Source organism: Nematolebias whitei, chromosome 7 (assembly GCF_014905685.2).
Source record: "Nematolebias whitei isolate Nwh7 chromosome 7, NemWhi1, whole genome shotgun sequence".
In the NCBI taxonomy this organism is placed as follows: domain Eukaryota; kingdom Metazoa; phylum Chordata; class Actinopteri; order Cyprinodontiformes; family Rivulidae; genus Nematolebias; species Nematolebias whitei.
In genome coordinates, this window is record NC_056504.1 from 8510119 (window position 1) to 8532272 (window position 22154).

At 39.9% G+C, this 22154-nt stretch overlaps 1 protein-coding gene across 2 annotated transcripts in view; it reads right to left on the reverse strand.

Annotated features, from left to right (window-relative positions):
• Positions 1-20773, reverse strand: part of LOC119412237 (MICOS complex subunit mic25a) — an 83720-nt gene extending 62947 nt beyond the window's left edge. For both annotated transcript variants that reach the window (XM_037679220.1, XM_037679219.1), the window contains exons 1-4: positions 20554-20773; positions 18030-18105; positions 16676-16730; positions 12949-13105 (exon numbers count right to left, since the gene is read on the reverse strand). In XM_037679220.1, the coding sequence (XP_037535148.1) occupies positions 12949-13105; positions 16676-16730; positions 18030-18105; positions 20554-20637 (372 nt within the window). In that variant the 5' untranslated portion in view covers positions 20638-20773. The remainder of the gene's footprint in view (positions 1-12948; positions 13106-16675; positions 16731-18029; positions 18106-20553) is intronic.
• Between the last annotated feature and the right edge of the window lie 1381 nt (positions 20774-22154).

Genomic DNA, 22154 nt, shown 5'->3' on the forward strand with positions numbered 1-22154 from the left:
TATATATATATAAAGTGTTTAATTGGTAAAATGTATGCAACTATCCTATTTAAAAATAATTATCATAAGCTATGGTGGTTGTGAAACAAAAAGGTTATTTTGGACTAAACAGTTTTAAGGACTTTTTGAAGATTTGAAGATGTGATTAATCTTATTACAGACTAGTTACAATGACCTACATGTTGGTTTTTGCTCCATCAAGTGATGGCTGTGATTGCTGAACACCTGCTGACCTGTCCAGGGTGCCCCCCGCCTCTCACACAGTGACTGCTGTGCTGGATATGGGCACCAGTGATCCTCGCAAACCAAAAGGGAAGAAGAGTGTCAAGATAATGGAACAGACTAAACAATTATTTTCAATAACTTATCTTTAATTTACAAACTAAAGGTTTCCCAGCAGGTGATGCCAAAATAGTCTAAAAAAAGAGCACCTCTTAAACTATTTTTAACCCTTACTTTGGAAAGTAGGCTTTTTTGTGATGCTCCATCACCACGTGACCAAGGACAAGTCTATAACCAAGATTTTATTCTACACAAAATTAGATAAATTGTTATCCAACTGCTCGTGCATTTTAGATCTGTCCAGCAATAAATTTGCAAAATCATGCGTTGTTTGAAATATCACAAAACTGCGCCTTTCCTGATTGTGTAACCCTCGCTAAAAGAAAGGCCTCATACTTTTTGGACAGCAGAGCTCCTGGAGTGTGGACCTGCTCTGCTTTGTCAGACGGTGCTGATTTAACCTTCCATTCCTAAAATCAGCCTGTTCTTCACAAACCAAGCTCACTGCTTTTCTTCTGACTTCAGTAAATAAACACGTAGAAGTCCAGATCTGATTAAAATCTGCATTCTGTATCCGTATGTTCTTTTTTTTAACTGTGTGCTGACATAACAGTGCCTCAAATCCTTCACAAACCAGTGGAGAAACGTGCCGCTGCAGTGCCACACTCAGAGGCTGAAGTAAAATAAAAGTGTTACAAAAGCCGGTTTAAGATAAAGACAGAGATTTTTGGTTCGTCTGCAAAAAATTTCATTAGATTTCTAATTTTAAGTTGACTTCCCATTTCTGGATGTAAAGCGCTAACGGGCAATTGTGAAAAATGATCAGCTCCGTACGCTTATCTTCTCTCCTGCTCGACTCAGTTTCAGTTTCCTCATTGCAGCAAATCTACAGCTAACCTGCGCAAAAACAACAACAACAACAACAACAAAACAGCTAATTTAGCTGCTAATCTTGTCCACTCTAGTGCACGTGAAGGTTGCCTTATAGGAAAGCAGTCGGTGATGCAAAAGCGTTGGTGATGACTAATCTACATTGGCAAGTATGTAGAGGCAGATATGGGTGCTTCACCTTTCACACCCAAGCAAAATTTTATGCGCAGGTCTGAGGATTCGAACTGGCACCCTTCCAATCGCAGACTCACTATCGCTAACCTCTGCACCATCTCTCCCCTACGTTATAAGTATAAATTACTGTTTCATTCTTAATATGTAAATCTTTTTATACTGAGCCTTTTAACAGCTCAAGATTTTTTTGATAATATAAGCACACAACTTTTTTTCAGGTGAAAATTATAAAATTATCGCGCTATAGGTCTATAGGTTTTAATTGTCTTCACATTTCTATTGTATCCAGTTTATTTATATAGTGCTAATTCACAATACGTCTTCTCACATCTACTGTCAAATATAAAAGCAGGTCCATGAACACCTAGATGAGCGTGCACACAAAGTGTAGTAAAACTACCGGGGCATGAATTGGTGAGTCTAGCTGTTCACTCGTTAAATGTGAGGTTTTGTCACTTAAACGTGGGAGGTTAGATAAATTAACACTTCATCATCAGCCTTCTTTGGCACCACAGACTGTCACAGAGACAGTAAGTGAAAAAGACGGTGAGGATGAGAAAGGAGATGCAGAAAAAAAGAAACAGGTATTGTTGGACAAGTGACAGAACTGGAAGAACAATCCTCTGCATTGTCTAGACATCTGCACCATAACAAAGCAAAAACAGCAAACGTTTTAACAAACGTCTTTATTTATCATCTAAAATGTGAGATTAATATACATTGACAGGCTAAAGCTAAGCCTCAAATCTAACATTTTACCTTAAAACCTAAACATTTCAAATCCTTACTTCAAACCTACAAAGCTCTCAACAACCTAGCTCCATCTTATATTAGAGATATTATTATTCAACATTTTCCTAACAGAGCACTTCGCTGTCAGACTGCAGGTTTACTTGTGGTCCCTAGAGTCTCCAAACCAGAATGGGAGGAAGATCTTTCAGTTATCAGGCTCATCTCTTGTGGAATCAACTTCCAGTTTCTGTCTGTAAATCTGACACATTGTCTGCGTTTAAGATTAAGATTAAGACTTTCCATTTTGATAAATCCTATAGTTAGAGTTGGTTTCCTGAGTTATCCCTTAGTTATGCTCTTAGACTGCTGTAGGACAAACTGATCACATTTCTTCATTACAGTATGTTGCTGTCTTTACTTTGCTCAACCTGTTTTGCATTTGTAATTTTTTTTATCCTTGACATGTTTTTGTCTTTCTTCCAACAGAAAGTATATCTGGACCTGCCATTCTGTGTTTGCCTGTTCCCCCTTCCTGTCCTCTCAAACCAGCCGGTCAAAGCTGATGGACACTTGTCCCGAGCCTGGTTCTTCTGGAGGTTTCTTCCTTTTAAAAGGGAGTTTTTCCTTTCCACTGTTGCCATTCTGCTTGCTCAGGATGGAAGACTGCAACTAAGTGAAGAGTCAACGAGTCTGCTGCTTCCTTAGAGAACTTTACTAATTGGCTTTTCTATGTACAGTATGTGAATGTTTCTGTTCAGTGCCCTGAGACAACTTTGTTGTGAACTGACGCTATATAAATAAACTGAACTGAAACTGAACTAAAATATGAATTTATTAGGTGCAATCTGGCAGCACGGTGGCGCAACTGATAGAGCTGCTGCCTCTCAGCGAGCAGGTCTTTGGTTCAAACCCCGGTCCAGGGGCCTTTCTGGGTGGAGTTTGCATGTTCTCTCCGTGCATGCGTGGGTTTTCGCCGGGTACGCCGGTTTCCTCCCACAGACCAAAAACATGCATGTTAGGCTGATTGGTAACTCTAAATTGTCCCTAGGAGTGAATGGTTGTTTGTCTCGTTTGTCTCTATGTGGCCCTGTGATGGACTTGCGACCCATCCAGTGTGTACCCCGCCCCTCGCACAGTGATTGCTGGACATGGGCACCAGTGATCCCGGTGACCCAAAATGGAATAAGCGGGTAAAGATAATGGATGGATGGATGGATAGGTGCAATCTTTAGTTTGATTTTCTTATACTAGTTTCCTAAAATCTGGTGATATGTGAAGTTGTTTCCAAACAATTATTAATTTACATGAGAAAGTAAAAAATTGTTGGAGTCAGTCTTCCCACCATCACAGACATCTACACCTCCAGATGTAGAAAAAGGGCCACCTGCATCATGAAGGACCCCACTCACCCAGCACACACACTTTTTGCCCCGCCCCCTTCAGGAAGGAGGTTGAGGAGCATTAAGTTTAGAACCACCAGACTGAGGAACAGCTTCTATCCTGAGGCTGTTAGACTCATGAATCTCTAACCAGAATAATTAATGTGAAAAAATCACATCATGTTGCTGCTGATCTGTTCCCTGTTGATGTGTTCATGCGTGCTCATCTGCTCACACAGACTCATGTTTGTACTGCTGTTCAGCGTATTGTGTTTTTTATGCTGTTAGTGCTTAGCGTATTTTTAGTTCAAGTTTTTCTTAGTTCTTATCTTTAACGTTTTTCTTTTACATTTTATTGTTGGATGTACAGCCCCAAATCTCAAATGAGGTGAAAGGATGATATGTGGATGCATTCTCATCTACCTGCCAGCTGTGCTCCAGTGCCTGACCACTGAGATCCTGGAACTAGCAGGAAACACGGCTCATGACAGCGGAAAGACTGGATCGTCCCTCGGCACCTACAGTTGGCTGTCCGCAGCAACGAGGAGCTCAGCAGCTGCTGGGAGGAGTGGCCATCGCTCTGGGAGGAGTTCAGCCCGGCATTCGGGTGGTCCTACAGCCTGGGGGAACCGAGAGGCCAGCCGAGTCTGGGTGGACGGATCGGACGGCATCTGCAGCCAGTTTCTGAGGATCCACTGTGGGATGGACCTTTACAAGATATCCGTCCTGCATACTACCATCAGTATCTATAACATCTCTTAATGAAATGAGGATAACAAGCTACAACAACAAATAATTTCCCTCTGGGATTAATAAAGTATTTTTGAAGTGAATTGAACTGGGACCCTGTGTACATAATTTCGTTCCACCATGTGTACCACATGTGGTGCGAATGACAAATAAAGAAACTCTGACTCTGATAAATAGTTCAAAATAATTTGCTCCAATCATCTCAAGACTCCCTGTTTTGACTCATTTGTTCAGAGACAAACAACGCTCTGCTGTGAGGACGATCATCCTGGAAACATGAGCTTTCCTTGGATAATAGGGCTTGTCCAGCTGTCTCATTACATCCCAACTTCTCTCTGATGGGAGAAGTATTCAGCTCCTACACATTTATCCTTTGAACCAGCAGGATTTGCTGCTCTGCACCGATCAAACTCTCCCCATCCGAGGAGCGCTCTGCTCGTCACCAATTACCGTTGCTCCAACCGATAGGGGAGCATCGTAAGTGTGCGCATCTGTGCATGAGCAAGCACACACAAAGGGCTTAGCTGCGTTAACATGCAGAAACGATGTCAAGTCTGTGATAACGCTCGCTGATAACTTGTGATTTAGGCATGTGTGAAAGTGTGTGCCTGAATCACTGCTGCATGGTTTAGTAAGTGTCAAAAAGAACAAAAAATTAAAACGGGTAAGTGCATGCGCATGTATAAACCTTTAGAGGACAGAATGTGAGGGGAACAGACCCAAAAGCCATCACCGTGATGAAAGCTTGAGCTCTGAGGATCCGTTTGAACACAAACTTATAACTTGCAGAAAATGTCACAACTTGTTTTCAATTAATTCTCTTCACGATCCGTTCCTCCTCTCTCATCATTTCTCTTTGTGTCCATTTCTTTCCTTCTTACTGGTTTTGGCTAACTAACAGTTTGGCTCATCTACTCAACTGGCAGCTAGAGGAAGACGTCTGAATCCATTACGGCTCTGTATCTTCCGTTCATGTTTTGTTTTGTTCCATTCCCCACTGAGCTCACTGCACGATCTCTGACCTGGAGCCTCTGTGGGTTCCTCTCCAGGCTCCTGACTGACCTAATGGCTTTGTAACGACGACTTTGCACACAGGTGGGTAAAATGAAAAATAACTTTTTCCAACAAAAATCATGTCAAATCCTGATTTATACCCGTGTTTCGGCTTTCACTAGATACGGTACATATAGAACAACTAATTGTCAGTGAATTCATGTAAACCGGAAAGGTTCAAGAGCTGACCACCGTATTCTTGTACTGCCACTATAAACCAATTTGCATTTCTTTCTATTTGCAGAACAATAAGCAAACATGGGCCGAAGCCAAGAAATGTGTGAGTATGTCTGATGTCAGTTGAAATGACAGTGGCTGATGAATGTTACCTCAGTCTAGTCATCAGGAAGGTGTTAATAAATGTTAGTAAATAAGTGAGCGTTGGGAGGAGTGCCAGCACTGTTTAAAATCACTGAGATAAAAAAAATTAAATCAAAACATAATGAGGAAAAAAATCAGTACAACCTAATGAGCTGAAAGGATCACTTGTTATTTTTTTTTATTTGTTTTTACTGACTAATGCTTTTTAGACTCAGACAGCAGGGGAGCTGCTGGTTAGCAGGAACATCTTGTAGTTGAAAGGCTGTATATTCAGTGCAAAACACAACATTTAGGCTTGTCAAGTGTCATTTCCTGGTGGTTGTACACAGCAGCCAGGCAGTACAGGTACCAGGTGTGGCCTGGATAGCTGCGGGATGACCAGTTGTCTTCTCTGGTCTGACTTTAATGAATGTCAGGCTTTTCACCCTGAGTTTCATCATCACTCTTTTGGACAGTGGCAGAATCTTTCAGATGACACACACAAAACAAATGACAGGAGAAAGGAATTTTGGAAAAGCGGCACATGTTGAGGAGCAGGGCCTCCATTAATCCCCTGGCTAACGACACATGTTTCAACACTGCCATCTAGTGACAAATCACAATATTACGTCTTTTTAAACCACCCCACATGGTGACAAACCTACCAGTACCTTGAACAAACAATATTTGTTAAAGCGTAACTAAAATATACAATCCCAGATGTTGTGTTGAAAAGGTAACAAATAAAACAACAAAAAAACTACATGTATTTGTGTATAAATACATGTTCAACAACTTGTGATATGTGTTAAAGGAAGCAGGAGGAGTGAGAGAACAGGGACATAAGGAGAGACCAAATGGATGCACTTTTTTTTTATCACACATTTACTTTCAAACAGCAGGAGCAAACAAAATTCTCACATCACGATATCATTAGTTATGAATAAATCTGTCAGCTTTTTGAATAGAGTGTCCGAGTCTGCTGGTGCACTGTCTTCATCAAAGCTTCATTAAAGTCCACTTTATTTTGTCTTATTTGCAATATTTATATGATTAAGTTGACTTGGAAATTCATTTTGAGGACGTGACGGCAAGAAGTGCAACAAATTAACCCCCAAGGTGAAAGAGAGACCTGTATTTAAACTTTTGAAAACGTATATTCACAATATGATGCAAACGTTCTGCAGTAAGTGTTGATTTTTTAAATACTGGATAAGAAAACCATCATTATAAACAAGTCCTTGTCTACAAATAGCCAGCTGTTATTCATACATGTCCTGGCTTGATATTTTCTGTTTATGTATAAACTTTTTTTTTTTTTTCACATCATAAATGGTTCATGCTCCTGATGCTCCTGGATGTATAATATTCATCTGAACAAGTCTAAATGAAAATTTGATGTCTAATGTTTTGGCTTACCACTGTGTTACGGGATGGAGATTTTTTTTTTTAAATAATAAAAATGTTGGTACAGACCAAAAAACTTTCACCTTTAACCCTCAGAAATTCGGTTGCTCCAAGCAGACGGTTGTTATTGTCTGCAGGTGTGCATGAGACGCTCAGCACTGATACCTGTGCATACTAAAGGCATTCTGCTTGCAGCAGGAATGACACATCCAAGGTGGAGAGAACAGACAGGGGAGGAGCAAACACAGGAGGTGAACGACAGAAGAAAGGAAAAGGTGTTAATGGAAGTTTAAAAATAGTCTCATACGAAGACAAAAAGACAACGTGAAAAATCCAAGATGCACGCTGGCGCTTCTGTAAAACGACTGAGAAGCTGGACATGGTGGAAATAAGATAAAAAGCTAATTTACTCTGTGTTTTCGTGGGGAAATGATCCTATTACTCAAAAATCAAAGGCAGAATGTGTTTTACTTGTGATTTTATACGTTTGGGTTTTTTTTTTTTTTTTGCATTTTCTACAGAAATGTTTACATTTAACAAAAACAAGCACTGTGAATCCATCGAAATAAATCAGAATCTTAACTCCAGCAGTAAACACTGTCAGATCTGTTCACACTTGACAAGTGACAGCGGAGCGGAACTATCCTAACTTTCCTCACAATCTGCGAGAGGCAGATTTTAGCGCTCGGTGCCAGCCTATAGCAAATTACAGAACTGTACATGCATTCCAGAGTAATGATGGCATGAGCGGAAACCGCTAATTCAGGTTTGGTTTATTTGTCGTGTGCAAAATCAACACTAGGTCATCAACGCAATGAAATGCTCAGGACGAGAAGAACCATCTCGACTCGCCAAAAGAACAACAACAAATATCAAAGCAAGCAACAAAAATGCAAACACAAGGCGCCAAAAGTGAAAAATAAATCAATCTAAAGCAGCATGGTCCTATTGGCAGAGTGGTTCTGATGACAGTGAGGTTATGTTAGCAACATGGTCCAGTTAGGAGCATGATGCTGTTAGCAGCGTGGTCTTGTTAGCAGGTCCTGTTAGCAGCTTTATGGTAATAAGGACCGCAGCAGCTGCCTCCCAGACCACACTCCAGAACCGGATCCGTCAGATGGAGAACATCCAAGGTTTCCCCGCGGAACCGAACAGGTCCATAGAGTTCAGTCCGTGCAGGCAGATGGAGGATCATGGAGACAGCCGCCATGACAGGCCTGAGCAGGAGCCCGAACCCGAAGCTGTTAGGACTGAACCACTATGGCAAGGCAGCGACACACAAAACTCCACAAGTGCACCACGGTCAACGCTTTTGATAATTAGGATATTATACAGTTCGTAACCTTACCACAAACCCCCACTTCAAAAGATTTGAACTATCTCTTTACCACATCAGGTGCAACTCTGCTGCACTGAAATATCCCGATGCATGCTCAGCTGCACTGACTTACATCCCAAATAAAAGAATGAATACATGAAAACCTGAAAAGACATTATCGACTGACCTGGGTTTGAACTCTTCCCTACAACATCCATACAAACAAATTCTTCAGAGTCACTACACACACACACACACACACACACAAAGAGAGAGAGACAGAGCGTCACGCATGCAATGACAGATGTGATTCATTCCAGCAGTGGTTGTCGGTGTTGAGGCAGGGGTAAATGGCTAATTTAAGTGTTTGTGACAGGCAGCCTGAGGCAGCGCGGGCAGCAGCCCATCTCTTTCCATAGGTATAGCCTTCACACACCCCTAAGCTCCTCATCAGCCCAACACTGAGACACTCAGCCTGCATGCTGTGGAGCCAAGAATGCCAGTGATGAAACAGAGATGTGGGGGTATTGCTTTACACATGTTGGTGTAGCTGTGTTTGTGTTACGGAGGTGTGGGTGGGAATGTATGTAGGCGCCAACCTGTTTTTTCCTCTAATAAATAAGACATCTAGAAAGCAGCTAAAAAGTGGAGAGTGTTTTTAGTTGTGAAGAGGGTGAAGAGCTGCGATCTGTGAGCATCCAGCTGTACTGCGGGCAGTAAATTCATCGTCAGAAAACACTTAAAGGCAGGGAACCCCTCTGGCTAAAGAAAGCAATTTTAGCTGGAGAAGCTTTCAATTTAAACAAAATGTTTCACAGTATCCTCAAAAGTTTAAACTCTACAGTAAAACAGAACTATTGTCATTCCTGATCTGAGGAACGTGTTCTTGGTTGCTTTAGTTTGGTTTACAGAGCAGGAGTTTAAGGAAAGGAAGGAATCAGATTGGGGAAGAAAATGACTGCTTGACAGGTGAGCCTGAACAGGTGAGAGAGGTGAAACCGAACAAGACACAGGTGAGAAAGAAGAAAAACGTGGGAATGAACCCGATGCTCTCTAAACCTTTCACACACTTTACAGGCATCTGCTTCAAACCTATTATCACCTTAAAGCAACAACAAAAAAGCTTTCACTTCCTTTTACACAGGTGCAATTCTGTTTCGCTCCTGAACGTGATGAAGCTTCCATAAAAAATACCCATCAAACCACAGCTGCTCAAACCTGTCAAATGCACCTTTCATCACTGTCTGAGACCGTAACACCCCTCTGCTGTGCACAACACACAGACTGGACCCTCGATGTCTTTCCATTTCTACACACACAAGTGAACGCAGCGCATGAAAGGCCACACCGACCTGTTATCAGAGAAAATGTGGTAAACAAGGCGTTTAGGGGCGAGTGCTGAGGTTGTCACTGCAATGCAACATATTCAAGCGTTTTAGGTTTGTTCACTGCCTGGAACATTTAGGAAGAACACAAGAGACAGCATGGACGGACATCAACGACATTCAATTTTAGCAAAAACTGCCCATCAATGCACACGTGAAAAACACTCGAAGCAGGATTAATACTCGCACAGAGTTCTTGGTAGGCCTGTCACGATAACTAATTTTGCTGGGCAATTAATTGTCTCAGAAATGATTGCGATAAACGATAATATTGTTTGAAATTTTACAATAATTAGTAATTATTGTCAAATTTAAGAAGAAATGTTCATTTGTTTTGCATGTAGTATCTTTTTTTGACCACTGGATGGCAGTATAAGACTGTTTGAACTGAAGGATGGATAGTGAAGGAGCCAGAAGTGTGTCTCTAAGAAAAATGGGAGGGGGGCCCATTGACGTGACAAGGGCTGTCTCTTTGGTTCTCAAAATGGCAGACGCTCGGTGTGGTTTGAGCTCTTTAGCATAGCATTTTTCACACAAAGCTTTTAATACAAAAAAAAATCAGTAAACAAGTTCTCAGCTTCTTCTTGCAGAGAAAAACAACTTTTTACATGAAGGCACGGGTTTCAACCGTGAATTTTGGAGCTTCGACAAGAAAGACGGAGGTTTTTTCCCCGAGGCTGGCGTTAGCTTAGCTCGTAGCTAAGCTGCTTTTAACGATCCAAAAACGCGATTTTGGACAGTTAAAATGGATTTTAAAGAGAAAAGAGAAAGGGAGAGAACATTGAAGAGCACTGGAGTTGAGCTTTTTGTCATCGAGTGTCTTCAGTAGAAAGAGAGCGGCACGAAGAAACAATAAAGCCGATAAATGAAAATGAGGTAGATCATTTTAATTTATCATGCAATTAATTGATTTATCGTGACAGGCCTAGTTCTTGGGATTAGAATTTTGTAACAATATATCAAAATGCACCAAACATTAGAAAGAAAATACAAACTGGCTCTATCAATAGTATTAAAGAACTCAAACAGCCAACATACGTAATATACAAGAGGTCAAATCTTTCTACGTAAAGCTGTTAACGTAATACCTCTCTTTAAATGTTTATCATGAACATGAGTTAAAAAAAGCAATGTGCACTTTTTCTTAAACAATACTGAAGACAAAGTAAACAGTAAACTTATCGTGGTGTTTATTACACTAGCTTCCAAATATTACCTTTGGAAAATTACAAATGAGCTCAAACTGTGAATGTATGAATATTCAGTAGATTGGAAATCTGATTTGTCATTCATAAAACAACATCAAAACACAACGTTCTACACAGCCACAGTTTTGGAGAATTAGTTAAGAAATAAACAAATTATCCTTTATTGTGCCAAAGTGGAGGCTTGTCTGAAGCTGCAGACCACTGCAGTACAGTCGCAATGTCAACATGCCCAAGATAGAACAAGTATAAAAACATACTAACATCTCCTTCAAAATAGCTGTCACACAATCCTTCTCCACCAAAAGAAGTACCGTAATTTCCAGACTACAGAGCACACCCGAATATAAGCTGCACCTAGTAAATTAAAAATAATTATGTATATATATATATATATATATATATATATATATCTATGTACCTTTTATATTATATATGCTGCACTTGTCTCGAAGCCACGGCTGTCCATGAGATATTTATGCAGAAAGATTTTTTTTTTTATTAAATACGTGCCAGTAGGGCTGGACAATAATTCGATATTCGATATCGATATATGTCACGATATACTTTTATTCAATAACGGTGATATTAGTTTTAAGCACATTTTCGATATTTTAATATGATTACAGCATTTCACTGACGCATTTCTTTTTCTGTTTGGGTTGAAGCGGCCACTTCAACCCAAACAGAAAAGGCCACAACACATAACTACGTAAGTGCGTGGTGACGTAGATGTCACGCAGAGCTCGAGTCCAAAAGGTGTTAGCGGTAGCAGGCTAGGCTAGGCTAATCTCCAACGTGCTGTATGTTTTCACTTCAAAATGAGTGCCCATGACCGTCAGAATGTGACGAACAAGCTTTCACAAGCGAAGAGAAAGCAGACGACATAATTGGTAAGAGAAGAAAGACTAATTTGGTGGTGTGGAAGTGGTTCGGATATCTAAGATCTGATAAGCTGCAGGTTTTAGTGTGCTGCAAAATGTGCCGGAGAGTGGTTCCAACTAGCAGTGGGAACACATCTAACTTGTTTCATCTGAAGAGTTTCCACTCAATAGAATATGCTGAGAGTCAGAAGATGAAGAACAATAAAGTTTGAGCCAATGTGTCCCAACATATCCTGATGCATGCTCAATAATCCAGGTAGAAAAATCTAAAAAAGTTAAGTCTGGTCCTCTGGACGTTCAAAAAACAAAACAAAACAAAAATGTAGAAATGTTTTGTCTTTCATCCGAAAGACTTCCTCAGTCTGAGGTGCTGTATTCAGCTCAGTCTTATAAATAGCACCTTCTCAGAGTGGATCAACCAGTTTGCTGCTGACAACCAAAACCAGCTGCTCACATGGTCAAGAAGGACCATCAGCCAAACGATGGATCATTAGCACCCTGATGTGTCCCATTTAAAAGGTGAACATTAATTTATTTGTACAGTTTGTACAGTTTTTCTGAGGTTTTTATATTGATTATATCTGTATCGAATTATATCGTTATTCGACCGAAATTAAGAAATAAATTGTGATAAAAGTTTTGGCCATATCGTCCAGCCCTACGTACCGGTAACATACACAAACACGTACAGTAATTTTATTTTTTCTGAACGGTGCCTGTAACATGTTTGGTTAAAAAAAAAAGAATACAGTAGCCTACCAGGAAGTCATCGATCGCTACCTTCACCTTTCTCCTGCGCACCACTTTGACCTGTTCGGTAATTTCATTGGTCAGATGTTTTTTAGCTTTATTTATACAGATAGTCTCATCGAGTCACAAGGACCCACCTCCCCAAGAGAGATGTGTATTGGGGAGCTATGTGAGCACCCGGGTGTGACGAGGCTAAATGTTTTGGTGGCATGAAGCTCGTTAGCGCGTCAAAAAAATAAATAAATCCATAAATTAGCTGCAGCATTGTATAAGCCGTGGGGTTCAAAGCATGTGGAAAAGTAGCCGCTTATAGTCCGGAAATTACGGTACTTCATGGCAGAAAAACAAATATTTATACCCATTACTGGTTTGTTTACCAAATTAGGATCCTTTGTAAAATGACAACGTGCTGCTGAAGTAGATCTGGATATCACTCACCAGTAATTTGGCCTTGTCCTGCTCTTCGTGAACCTTCTGTTTCTCCACGATGAGGGCAGGGGTCAGCTCACTCGGGTTTGTGATGGCTGCAGCCTCTCTCTCCCTCTGGGCCAGTTTGACCAGCTGCTCCTGAACCAGAGCCTGCTGACGCTCAAACCTAGAGGAAGAGAAGATAAAACCTGTTAACCTTTGACACTGTATTTATCCAGTGAAAGGCAACTCAACATGCAAGTTCTTGTTCACACATAGAGCTAACCAGCAAGGTCAGGGAGGTATTGATTCCAGTACACAATCGGTAAGAGACTGGATTTTGTTGGAGAGGCCTTCAGGAGGCTCCTTCTGCATGGTTTGATTCTGCACTACAGTGGTGAGCAGGCAGAGAGCACAACTTTGTTTCAATTCAATTCAATTCAAAAATACTTTATTAATCCCAAAGGGAAATTATTTTGTTGTTGTAACTCATTATCTTCATTAAGAGATATTATAGATGCTGATGGCTGTAGACGGGAAGGATCTCTTGTAAAGGTCCATCCCACAGTGGATCCTAAGAAACTGTCTGCAGATGCCGTCAGATCCATCCACCCAGACTCAGCTGGCCTCTTGGTTCCCCTGGTCTGTAGGACCACCAGAATGCCGGGCAGAACTCCTCCCAAAGCAATGGCCACTCCTCCCAGCAGTCTGCCGAGCTCCTCGTCGCTGCGGACAGCTAGCTGCAGGTGTCTGGGGACGATCCTGTCCTTCTGCTGTCATGAGCCGTGCCTCCTGCTAGTTCCAGGATCTCAGTTGTCAGGCACTCGAGCACAGCCGGCAGGTAGATGAGAATGCGTCCACAGAACATCCTTTCCAACTCATTTGAGATTTGGGGCTGTAGTTGAGATATTATTTGAGCTTTTGAGATGTTAATCAGCTGCTGTTGGTTGTAGAAAACTGCCTTGTTGCCATGGTTACGCATCATAACAAAGGTCCAAAACTTAAAAAGTTCCAGTAAAAATCCTTCCTGCTGCACAGCATCTGATACCAGAGGAAACAATCATCCAAAAAATGTGATTTACATCCAGAAAAAGAGGAATTAAAGTTTCCAAAAGCAAAATCTCAGAATGAAAGTAACAGAGCTGCTCCAACATGCAGCCACCTTGAGCGGCGCAATTCTAGAACAAAATAACTTTGTCCAGTTAAATAACACAGTTTGCTTGTCTTGTATACTTTTTTTTAAATTTAGCCAGTGGAAACTTAAGGTAAAAATCAAAACTAAGGGAAAATGGTTGTGGAACCTCTCAAAACTAACACATGAGCTCCACCTCATGGCATCAGCTGTTCAGGGCAAACATCCTGCCTTTTCTAGCATGCTGACAGAGGCGGTCACTTTGAATTAAAAAAGCAAACACCCAAAAGGGACTGGCAGAATTAAGCTCAAATTTTACAATTAGGATTCGTGTTTTGATCAGCTTTCTTGTGTTTGAACTTTGACTTTTATGGTTTTCCAGATCTGAGCGAGGAAAATGAAAGAGCAGCCACACCTGAAAGTCCTGAGAATAATTAAAAAAACTATTGTTTGTGGTTAACTGTGGCTAAAGTACTTTAAAAATGATAGTTTCACTGTAGTGGTGTAAAACAGCTGTTTTATAATATTGGTTTGTAAGAATTGCTTTTGTGATTTACTTTGATGAAAGTACGTTAAAGGCAGGTATTAAACAAGTCAGTAATTATTAAAAGGCATGTTTTATTATGGCTGTAAGCAACAAAAAGCAACAGTGCGAGCTCTTTCTCTTTTTTAACACTAGTGAACAAGTGAATCAAACGGATCAGATGATGTGGTGAGATCACAGCTGCAGGTTTTCAGGAACTTGCTTTTGCTGCTTGTAGCATCAGAAACTCAGGAAATGAAAAGACGTATTACTTTGTTTGTTGTCTTTTGACTGAACAGTACAACCAAAAGCATCACCAAACATGGCAACTCAGAACTCAGTCAATACCTTTTAATTGTATTTATTTATTGGCTGCTTCCTTCTTCAGGGGTCGCCACAGTGAACTAACCCGCATGAAGACTTGGCAATTGTTTTTAGGCAGGATGCTCTTCCTGACACAACCAAAGACCACCGAGCTACCACAACCCTTTGTGTGGGGCAGGGAGCTGCCATGTAGGGTGCCCAGGGGGGCAGATGGTGGAGTTAAGAGCCTTGCTCAAGGACCCAGAGTGGGACAAATGAGGGTGGAGGCAGGTGTGAGTATTTCACCTTTCCCACCCACATTTTGAAGTTGTGGGGAGTTGAACCGACAACCTTCCTATCACAGGCTCGTCTCCTCTGTGCCACCACTCCCCATTAATCATTACCTTTATTGATAGCCAGTTAAAGTTGTGCTTTCACCAGAATGTGTAGTTTCATCAAACTTTGTTGCTCAATCAAATTTAGCAGACTGAGAACTTTGTTTAAAAAAAAACACGTAGCAAGGTTTATTTCTCTTCTGCAGAAGGAGAGAACACGTGGAATGGAAACGCAGCCCAGGAATTCTTGTGTGTTCTCTAAAAAACATGAGCAATGCAGCTTCATTTATACATCTTCACATGTAACACATCTTGCTTTGACACAACAGCCATTACCTCATTTGCAATCTTATCAGAGAAAAAACAGACGGTACGTTTGTGGTCAGTGACTGGTTCTGGAGCTGGGTTTGAGAAACGGACGTTACAAAGCTTCACACACTGATGCTGAGGGGATTTAGCTGATGAGCTTTAACAGAGTGTGATATAAAGTAAATGACTCATAAGTGTGATGATAAACTTGATGAACAAAATAAACTGGTGTCAATGTTTTGCATTTCCACAAAGTACTGATCCTTTCTGAGACTCGGAGCTAAAACTGCAGGCAAACACTTTAATTAGCATTTTAAAATAAACTGTAAATTGTGTAAACGTATCAAACTTTTATATTAACAACCCAGAAAATATCAACAAGAACAATACGTCATCTGTTGTAAACAAGTAATGTTGAGCACTGCAGTTCAAAATACATGATTGATATATAGTAAAGCTGTTTCCTCATCTATCATGGGTGTTAGAGACCCCCCCCCCCCCCCGTGATAAGTGAAAAACTGTGAAGTAGGGATACAGTAGTCTAAGTAGCAGAAGTAGTAAGTAGTAGTTTATTTTAGTATTTACATATATGCATTATAAACCCTTCCCACATTCCTGCAATGTTCTAAACAATGTTTCTAAACTCTAAACGCTCTAAAAGAGCACAGAACGTCATGATTTCAGCTCCCTGCCTCCTCCTCCTGCGGCACTTTGCGCTTTCGGCCACGCCCACTTCGTCGCTGCAGAACAGAGATATGACACGCTGCAGAAGGAAGCTTCTACTGCAGCTGTGGGCTGCACACAGGTGCAGCTAAATTATTTAAAACAATTTATTTAGAATAAAAATTCCATGCCAATCGTGCGGCTCGTCCGTCAGTCAGCCAGTTGTGTGTCATGTTCAATCATATTTTGGAAAACCGTGATAGAGCGAGACCGTTTAAAAAAAATTAACCGCAGGAGGGGGAAGCCGTTCAGACCACAACTAAAAACTGCATACCCGTTATTTTTTTTTGTTTCTAAATGAGCCTCTCCCTTTATGCAACAAAGTACACATGCTGCAACACAGTAAATATAGACAAAATATACATTATCTAAACCCAAGAAAATACCAACAAAATGAGACAACCTCATCACCTTTACTTTACAAACACCTACTTTTTATGCATTTCTTCCTTTATTTCTGCTGTTGGTGGTCCGGCAGGTTTTTGACCTGAAAGATCAATGCAGAAAACATCCAAACTATTAGCAATGATCACATGGAGTGATGAGTGCAGCTTAAAGAAGAGTATTTATAATTCAAGGATAAGTTTGTGAAATAAGAGCCACCATTTAATCAAACTATCATCTACATAGCATAGTAATACACGTATAAATGCATTTAAAATCTGCTCAAATGTATATAAAGAAAGGCAGTTCAAAGATTTGATGAAATATTTAAATACATTTATCTGTTGACATACATGTCACAGTTTATGCTCAGTGTTTTACTTTAATTATACGAAACAATCTGAAGCAGCCACACAGAAGCAAAGTGGACCGTTTTCTCTGATCGTCTTCATGATTGTGGACTTCAGAAGGAACAAAAACACCTACACCCCCCCTGAACATAAGAGGATCTGCGGTGGAAGTGGTCTCCAGCTACAAGTACTTGGGTGTACACATGAATGACAACCTCAGCTGGAGCAACAACACCACCAGCCTGATCAAGAAAGCTCATCAGAGACTCTACTTCCTCAGACGGCTGAGGCGAGCTGGTCTGGGAAGCTCAGTCCTCACCTCCTTCTACAGGTGTGCAGTGGAGAGCATCCTGTGCTCCAGCATCAATGTGTGGCATGGAGGCTGCACAGCTGCAGAAAGAAAAGCTTTGCAGAGAGTGGTGAAGGCTGCACAGAAATCTGTTGGAGTCAGTCTCCCCACCATCACAGACATCTACACCTCCAGATGCAGGAAGAGGGCCACCTGCATCATGAAGGACCCCACCCACCCAGCACACACACTTTTTGCCCCACTCCCCTCAGGAAGGAGGTTAAGGAGCATTAAGTGTAGAACCACTAGACTGAGGAACAGCTTCTACCCTGAGGCTGTTAGACTCATGAATCTCTAACTAGAATAATCACTGTGAAAAACCATATCATGTTGCTGCTGATCTGTTTCATGTTGCTGCTGATCTGTTTCAATGTTGATGTGTTCATGCGTGCACATCTGCTCACAGACTCATGTTCATGTTTGTGGTGATGTTCAATGTTTTATGTTATGAGTGCTTAGTGTATATTTAGTTGATGTTTTTCTTAGTTCATATCTTAGATGTCATTACTGTTTTTCTTATACATTTTATTGTTGGATGTAACTGGGACCCTGTGTACATAATTTCGCTCCACCACATGTACCACATGAGGTGCGAATGACAATAAAGAAACTCTGACTCTGACTCTGACTGATAATGATCACTTCTGTATCATTTTTCAGGCCTGTGAGTCGAAGAGAGTCACTGTTGTTGAGTAGAACGTACTTTGTGGAGGCGCCGATGTCTCCGTGCTTTTCGATCCCTGAGATTCCCTCATCCGCCGGAGGACATCCTCTGAAAGCTGAGTCAAAACAAAAAAAGGTTCTTTAATATAAATAAAACACCTTTTTTTTTTTTCCTTTGGAAGCAAGAAGTTAGGCCGATGCAAACATGTAAACATGCAAACATTTCCTTTTTCTCAGATTGGGTGAGTGTTCTTGTTTTAGAGTTATTTAGCCATTTAAAGGGAAAGAACAGGACCAAGAGGAGTAGCTGGGATTGGACAACTGCTTTAAGAAGTCCTGCTTAGAATTAGATATTCTACTCAGCACCATAAATGTACTATAATAAACTCTTTAATGTTTCTGTCTGAACCTGACCAGTTTTAGACCTTAATTGTTGGTATTGTTTACATTCTCTGTGATTTTTATATTCTGTTATTATTTTATATTCTCTGTTGTTTTTGATATCTTGTGTATGTTCCTTTGTAGTGAAACTCTGGCACAACAATTTCCTGCGGGATCAATAAAGTTCTCTTATCGTATCTTACTCAGCTGCGATCTCGGCTCAAACTGATTTTTTTTTATTTTCATACCTGACTATCCTCTAAAAAAAAAACTTTCTTGGCTAGTTAGTCGTAATAGTGTGAATGTGCATTGATCATAAAAAGGAAAAGTACCCAGAACTTCATTTGACTAAGACTGATGACTATATGAAAGCAACATTTTGAACTTTTGCTTCAATAAAGGTAAGAAGGATTTTCCTCAAGATGCGAGACGTTTTCCACCACCTAATAGATTATTATAAGGATGGAAAAGGCAAGTATATTTTGAATATTCATTATAGGAGGTTGAAAGTATGCCAACTTTTGTGACAGATGACAACTTTGACATTGTTTGAGCATCAAATGGAAACTAAGGATGTTATTATCCCTAAAGTTAGAATAAAAAGTCCAATTGTCCTATTTTATAACCCAGATACATGTCTTGGTATTGAATGGGATTGTAAAGCTTTGAAATAATATGGGCGGCAAAAAAAAAAACTTTTTTTTTCTGGTCATTGAATGCGTTAAGACGTAAAAAGCATCATTCAATGACACAAAAAATGTATAATTGTCTTCCATTCAGAATGCGGCCTTAAAATGGAGTAAAAAATTACATTCTGGTGGGATTTTGACCATACTTTACGCATCCCGACTTATGAAACAGCATTTTTTTTACGTGATTCTTTATCCAGACACGTGGTAAAAGTAGCAATTTGTGTCCCCCTTGGCTTGCCATACACCACAGGAGGACCCATCACTTGTAAACAGACATCGAACTTACAAGAAAGCCTAGCATTACTGTTAGCTTGTGTGCTATGTTATCAACAAATAATAGTTTACACGTCTAGCAATATTTTTGCACATAAAGAGAAGGTATCAAAAAGACAAATAATCTGACACGAATAGTCTTGTTTCGTCATTTCATGTAGTCAGAATAATCAGGATAAGCTTTCAAGCTGTAATTTGCTCAAGGGCACTGTAGTAGGCATACTAACAATAAAAAAAGTAATTTATACAGGGTCCTGCCCATACTTTTATATCCACTTACTTTAACCACCAGTCACCCAATAAGAGAAGTAGAACTGCAGACCACGCTAAGTCATCACAGATCACCTGTGCTGCAGAGATTAGATTATTGTTTCCAGGAGCTGGTGGCAAATTTGTTATGTAATTATGACAATAATAACATAATGACAATAACAATACTTCATTCAGCTCGTACATATCACAAAATGAAGACACAATAATAATTATTGCATGTGTTGATTGGGTTTTGTACATTTTAATCACAATAAAGTATAATCTCATGTAATGTACCACCCAGAAAGGAGCTGGATGAGGCTTTGGTCTCCAGGATTAGAGACAAACAGAAAGTGCTTCGCTAAATTAGATCAAACTCATGTTCTCCCTACCAGAAAGGCTCGTGTGGTGACATGGATAAAGTTTAACTAGTGTTTACATAAATAATAAATATTTTCTGGCTTCCGTTTAGGTTATTAGAGCCAAGTTTGTGGCCAAAAATCAAAAAGAGAAGGCCAAAGCTCGAGTTCAGAAATGTCATGCAGTGAGTTTGACAGCAGACGTGTGGACGATTTTAAAGAGAGAAACCAACTGAGTCCAAGCTCAGCAGAATAAACACTTGTTCTTAATAGAAATGACAAGTCACCATGACCCCAGTGTTCATACAGTCACTGTCCCACCAACACCGTTGGCACAGTGAAATGACAGGGGGGTTGTGTTTACATGAAGCCCCAAGAAATGAACCTATTTGTGAACCAGTTGGAATGAAAGCTTCATGAAGCAGTCATCACCACTGTTAATGGTTTATGATGCTGATGAAGACATGGAGGTGCATTCAATTTTGAGGACATGGCACATGTTTGGCTCTCAGACGGTACATTATACCAAACTTTATAAACCCTATGACGTCATTAGCATTCATACTATAAAGCAAAATAATAAACTGGAAGGTTGATACACCATTACCTTCACTCCTTCAATAACTGTGACCTTCTCCTTTTCGTCCAGTCCGAATGACACATTCCTCGCGGTGCTTCCATTTCCTCCCATTGTCACCAGCTACCCGTTCCCACGGGGTTATAAAAACACAAAAATAATAAAATTAGACTCGATTTCTGTGACAGTATGAAGACATAAATAAGACAGAGACGCCGCCACAGCGACTAGTGGTCAAAATACTCCAATAAAGGTCATCCTGGCGCTGCAGTATCCTCAAAGCTCATTGGTTAAGAGAAATCGTTAGCATCCAATGATTGGTTGCAGCTAGAGGTGAGCGAGGGGCTGATGGGAGTTGTCGTTTTTTTTTTTCTTCCTACAAACAAAACGAATGAGGTGACATTTTTTTAATTTTAGGTCACACAAAAGTCACTAGGGAGAGCCATTTCATGCTAAATCAAATAAATAGCGTTATTTAAAAATTATTAATAAATATTCCAATAAATAAATAAATGTTCCCGTGAAATAAAACATTTTAAATATATTTTTTAATTTATTTCAAAAAAAATTATTCATTTCAACATTTATTTAATTCAAGATGGGATCATTTATTTATTTAATGGGATACGTATTAAATTATTTTTAAATAACACTATTTAATTTTGAAAGAAATGGCTTTCCATACATAACGTACAAAATTTAAATGTAATTGCCACAGGAAGCCAAGGGGTGGTGTCCTATCCAAAAATTCAATGTGCTCTACTTCTTACCAAAACAAAAATTAAACCCAAACAAGACAAGAGGATTTGAAGAGTTTATTTTGTAGCTCACCGAATGGTCCACAGTCATTTGAACACCATTTGCAAAAAAAAAAAAGAAGAAGAGTTTTTGCACATGAAGAGAGAATGAAAATCCACAGCAATGCACCTAGTGAAGTCAGAAAACAAAAACTCAGTATTTGTCCATCAGCACTCAGAAGTGCATTCAAAATATAGTCGGGCAGATGCTAAAATTGCTTGGAAAGGTCTTCCCTACTGTGTTGTGGTTTTGTAATTAAATATAAAAACCGAACCCAATCGTCTGCACACAGTTCAGCCTAAAACCTTTAGGATTAAATATGCACCTCAATAGCAAACACTGAATTTGGCAAGAAACAAAAAAGCTTGAATTAAAGATTATTGGCAGGAAAAGAATAATGTAAGTTTCACAGAAACGTTTCTCAAGTATTGATTGTATGAAACTAGAAGTAAAAGTTTAAAGCTAAAAAAGAAATTCAGACATTTTTCCTCTTTGCGACAATCCAGTACATTTATCACTTTGATTTTAAAATTACCCACGTTTGATTTGTTCACTGAGCCCGTTTCATTTTATTAATCAAATGAAGTCAAAATTTCTAAATATATTAAGGAAATATAACATTCTTTTAAATACTATAAAATAACTATAATTCCTGGTCTCATTGCAGCCTGTAATCATTAGAAGAAAAACTTCACGAGCAACAGGTTATAAACAAAACTGAAGTGCTGCTGCTATAAAAATGAACACGTGTTTGAAGTGGAATGCACCGAGAAGTTTCTGCATTTACACTTAAAGCCTCACAGACTATTACTTCCTGACAGACTGAAGTTACC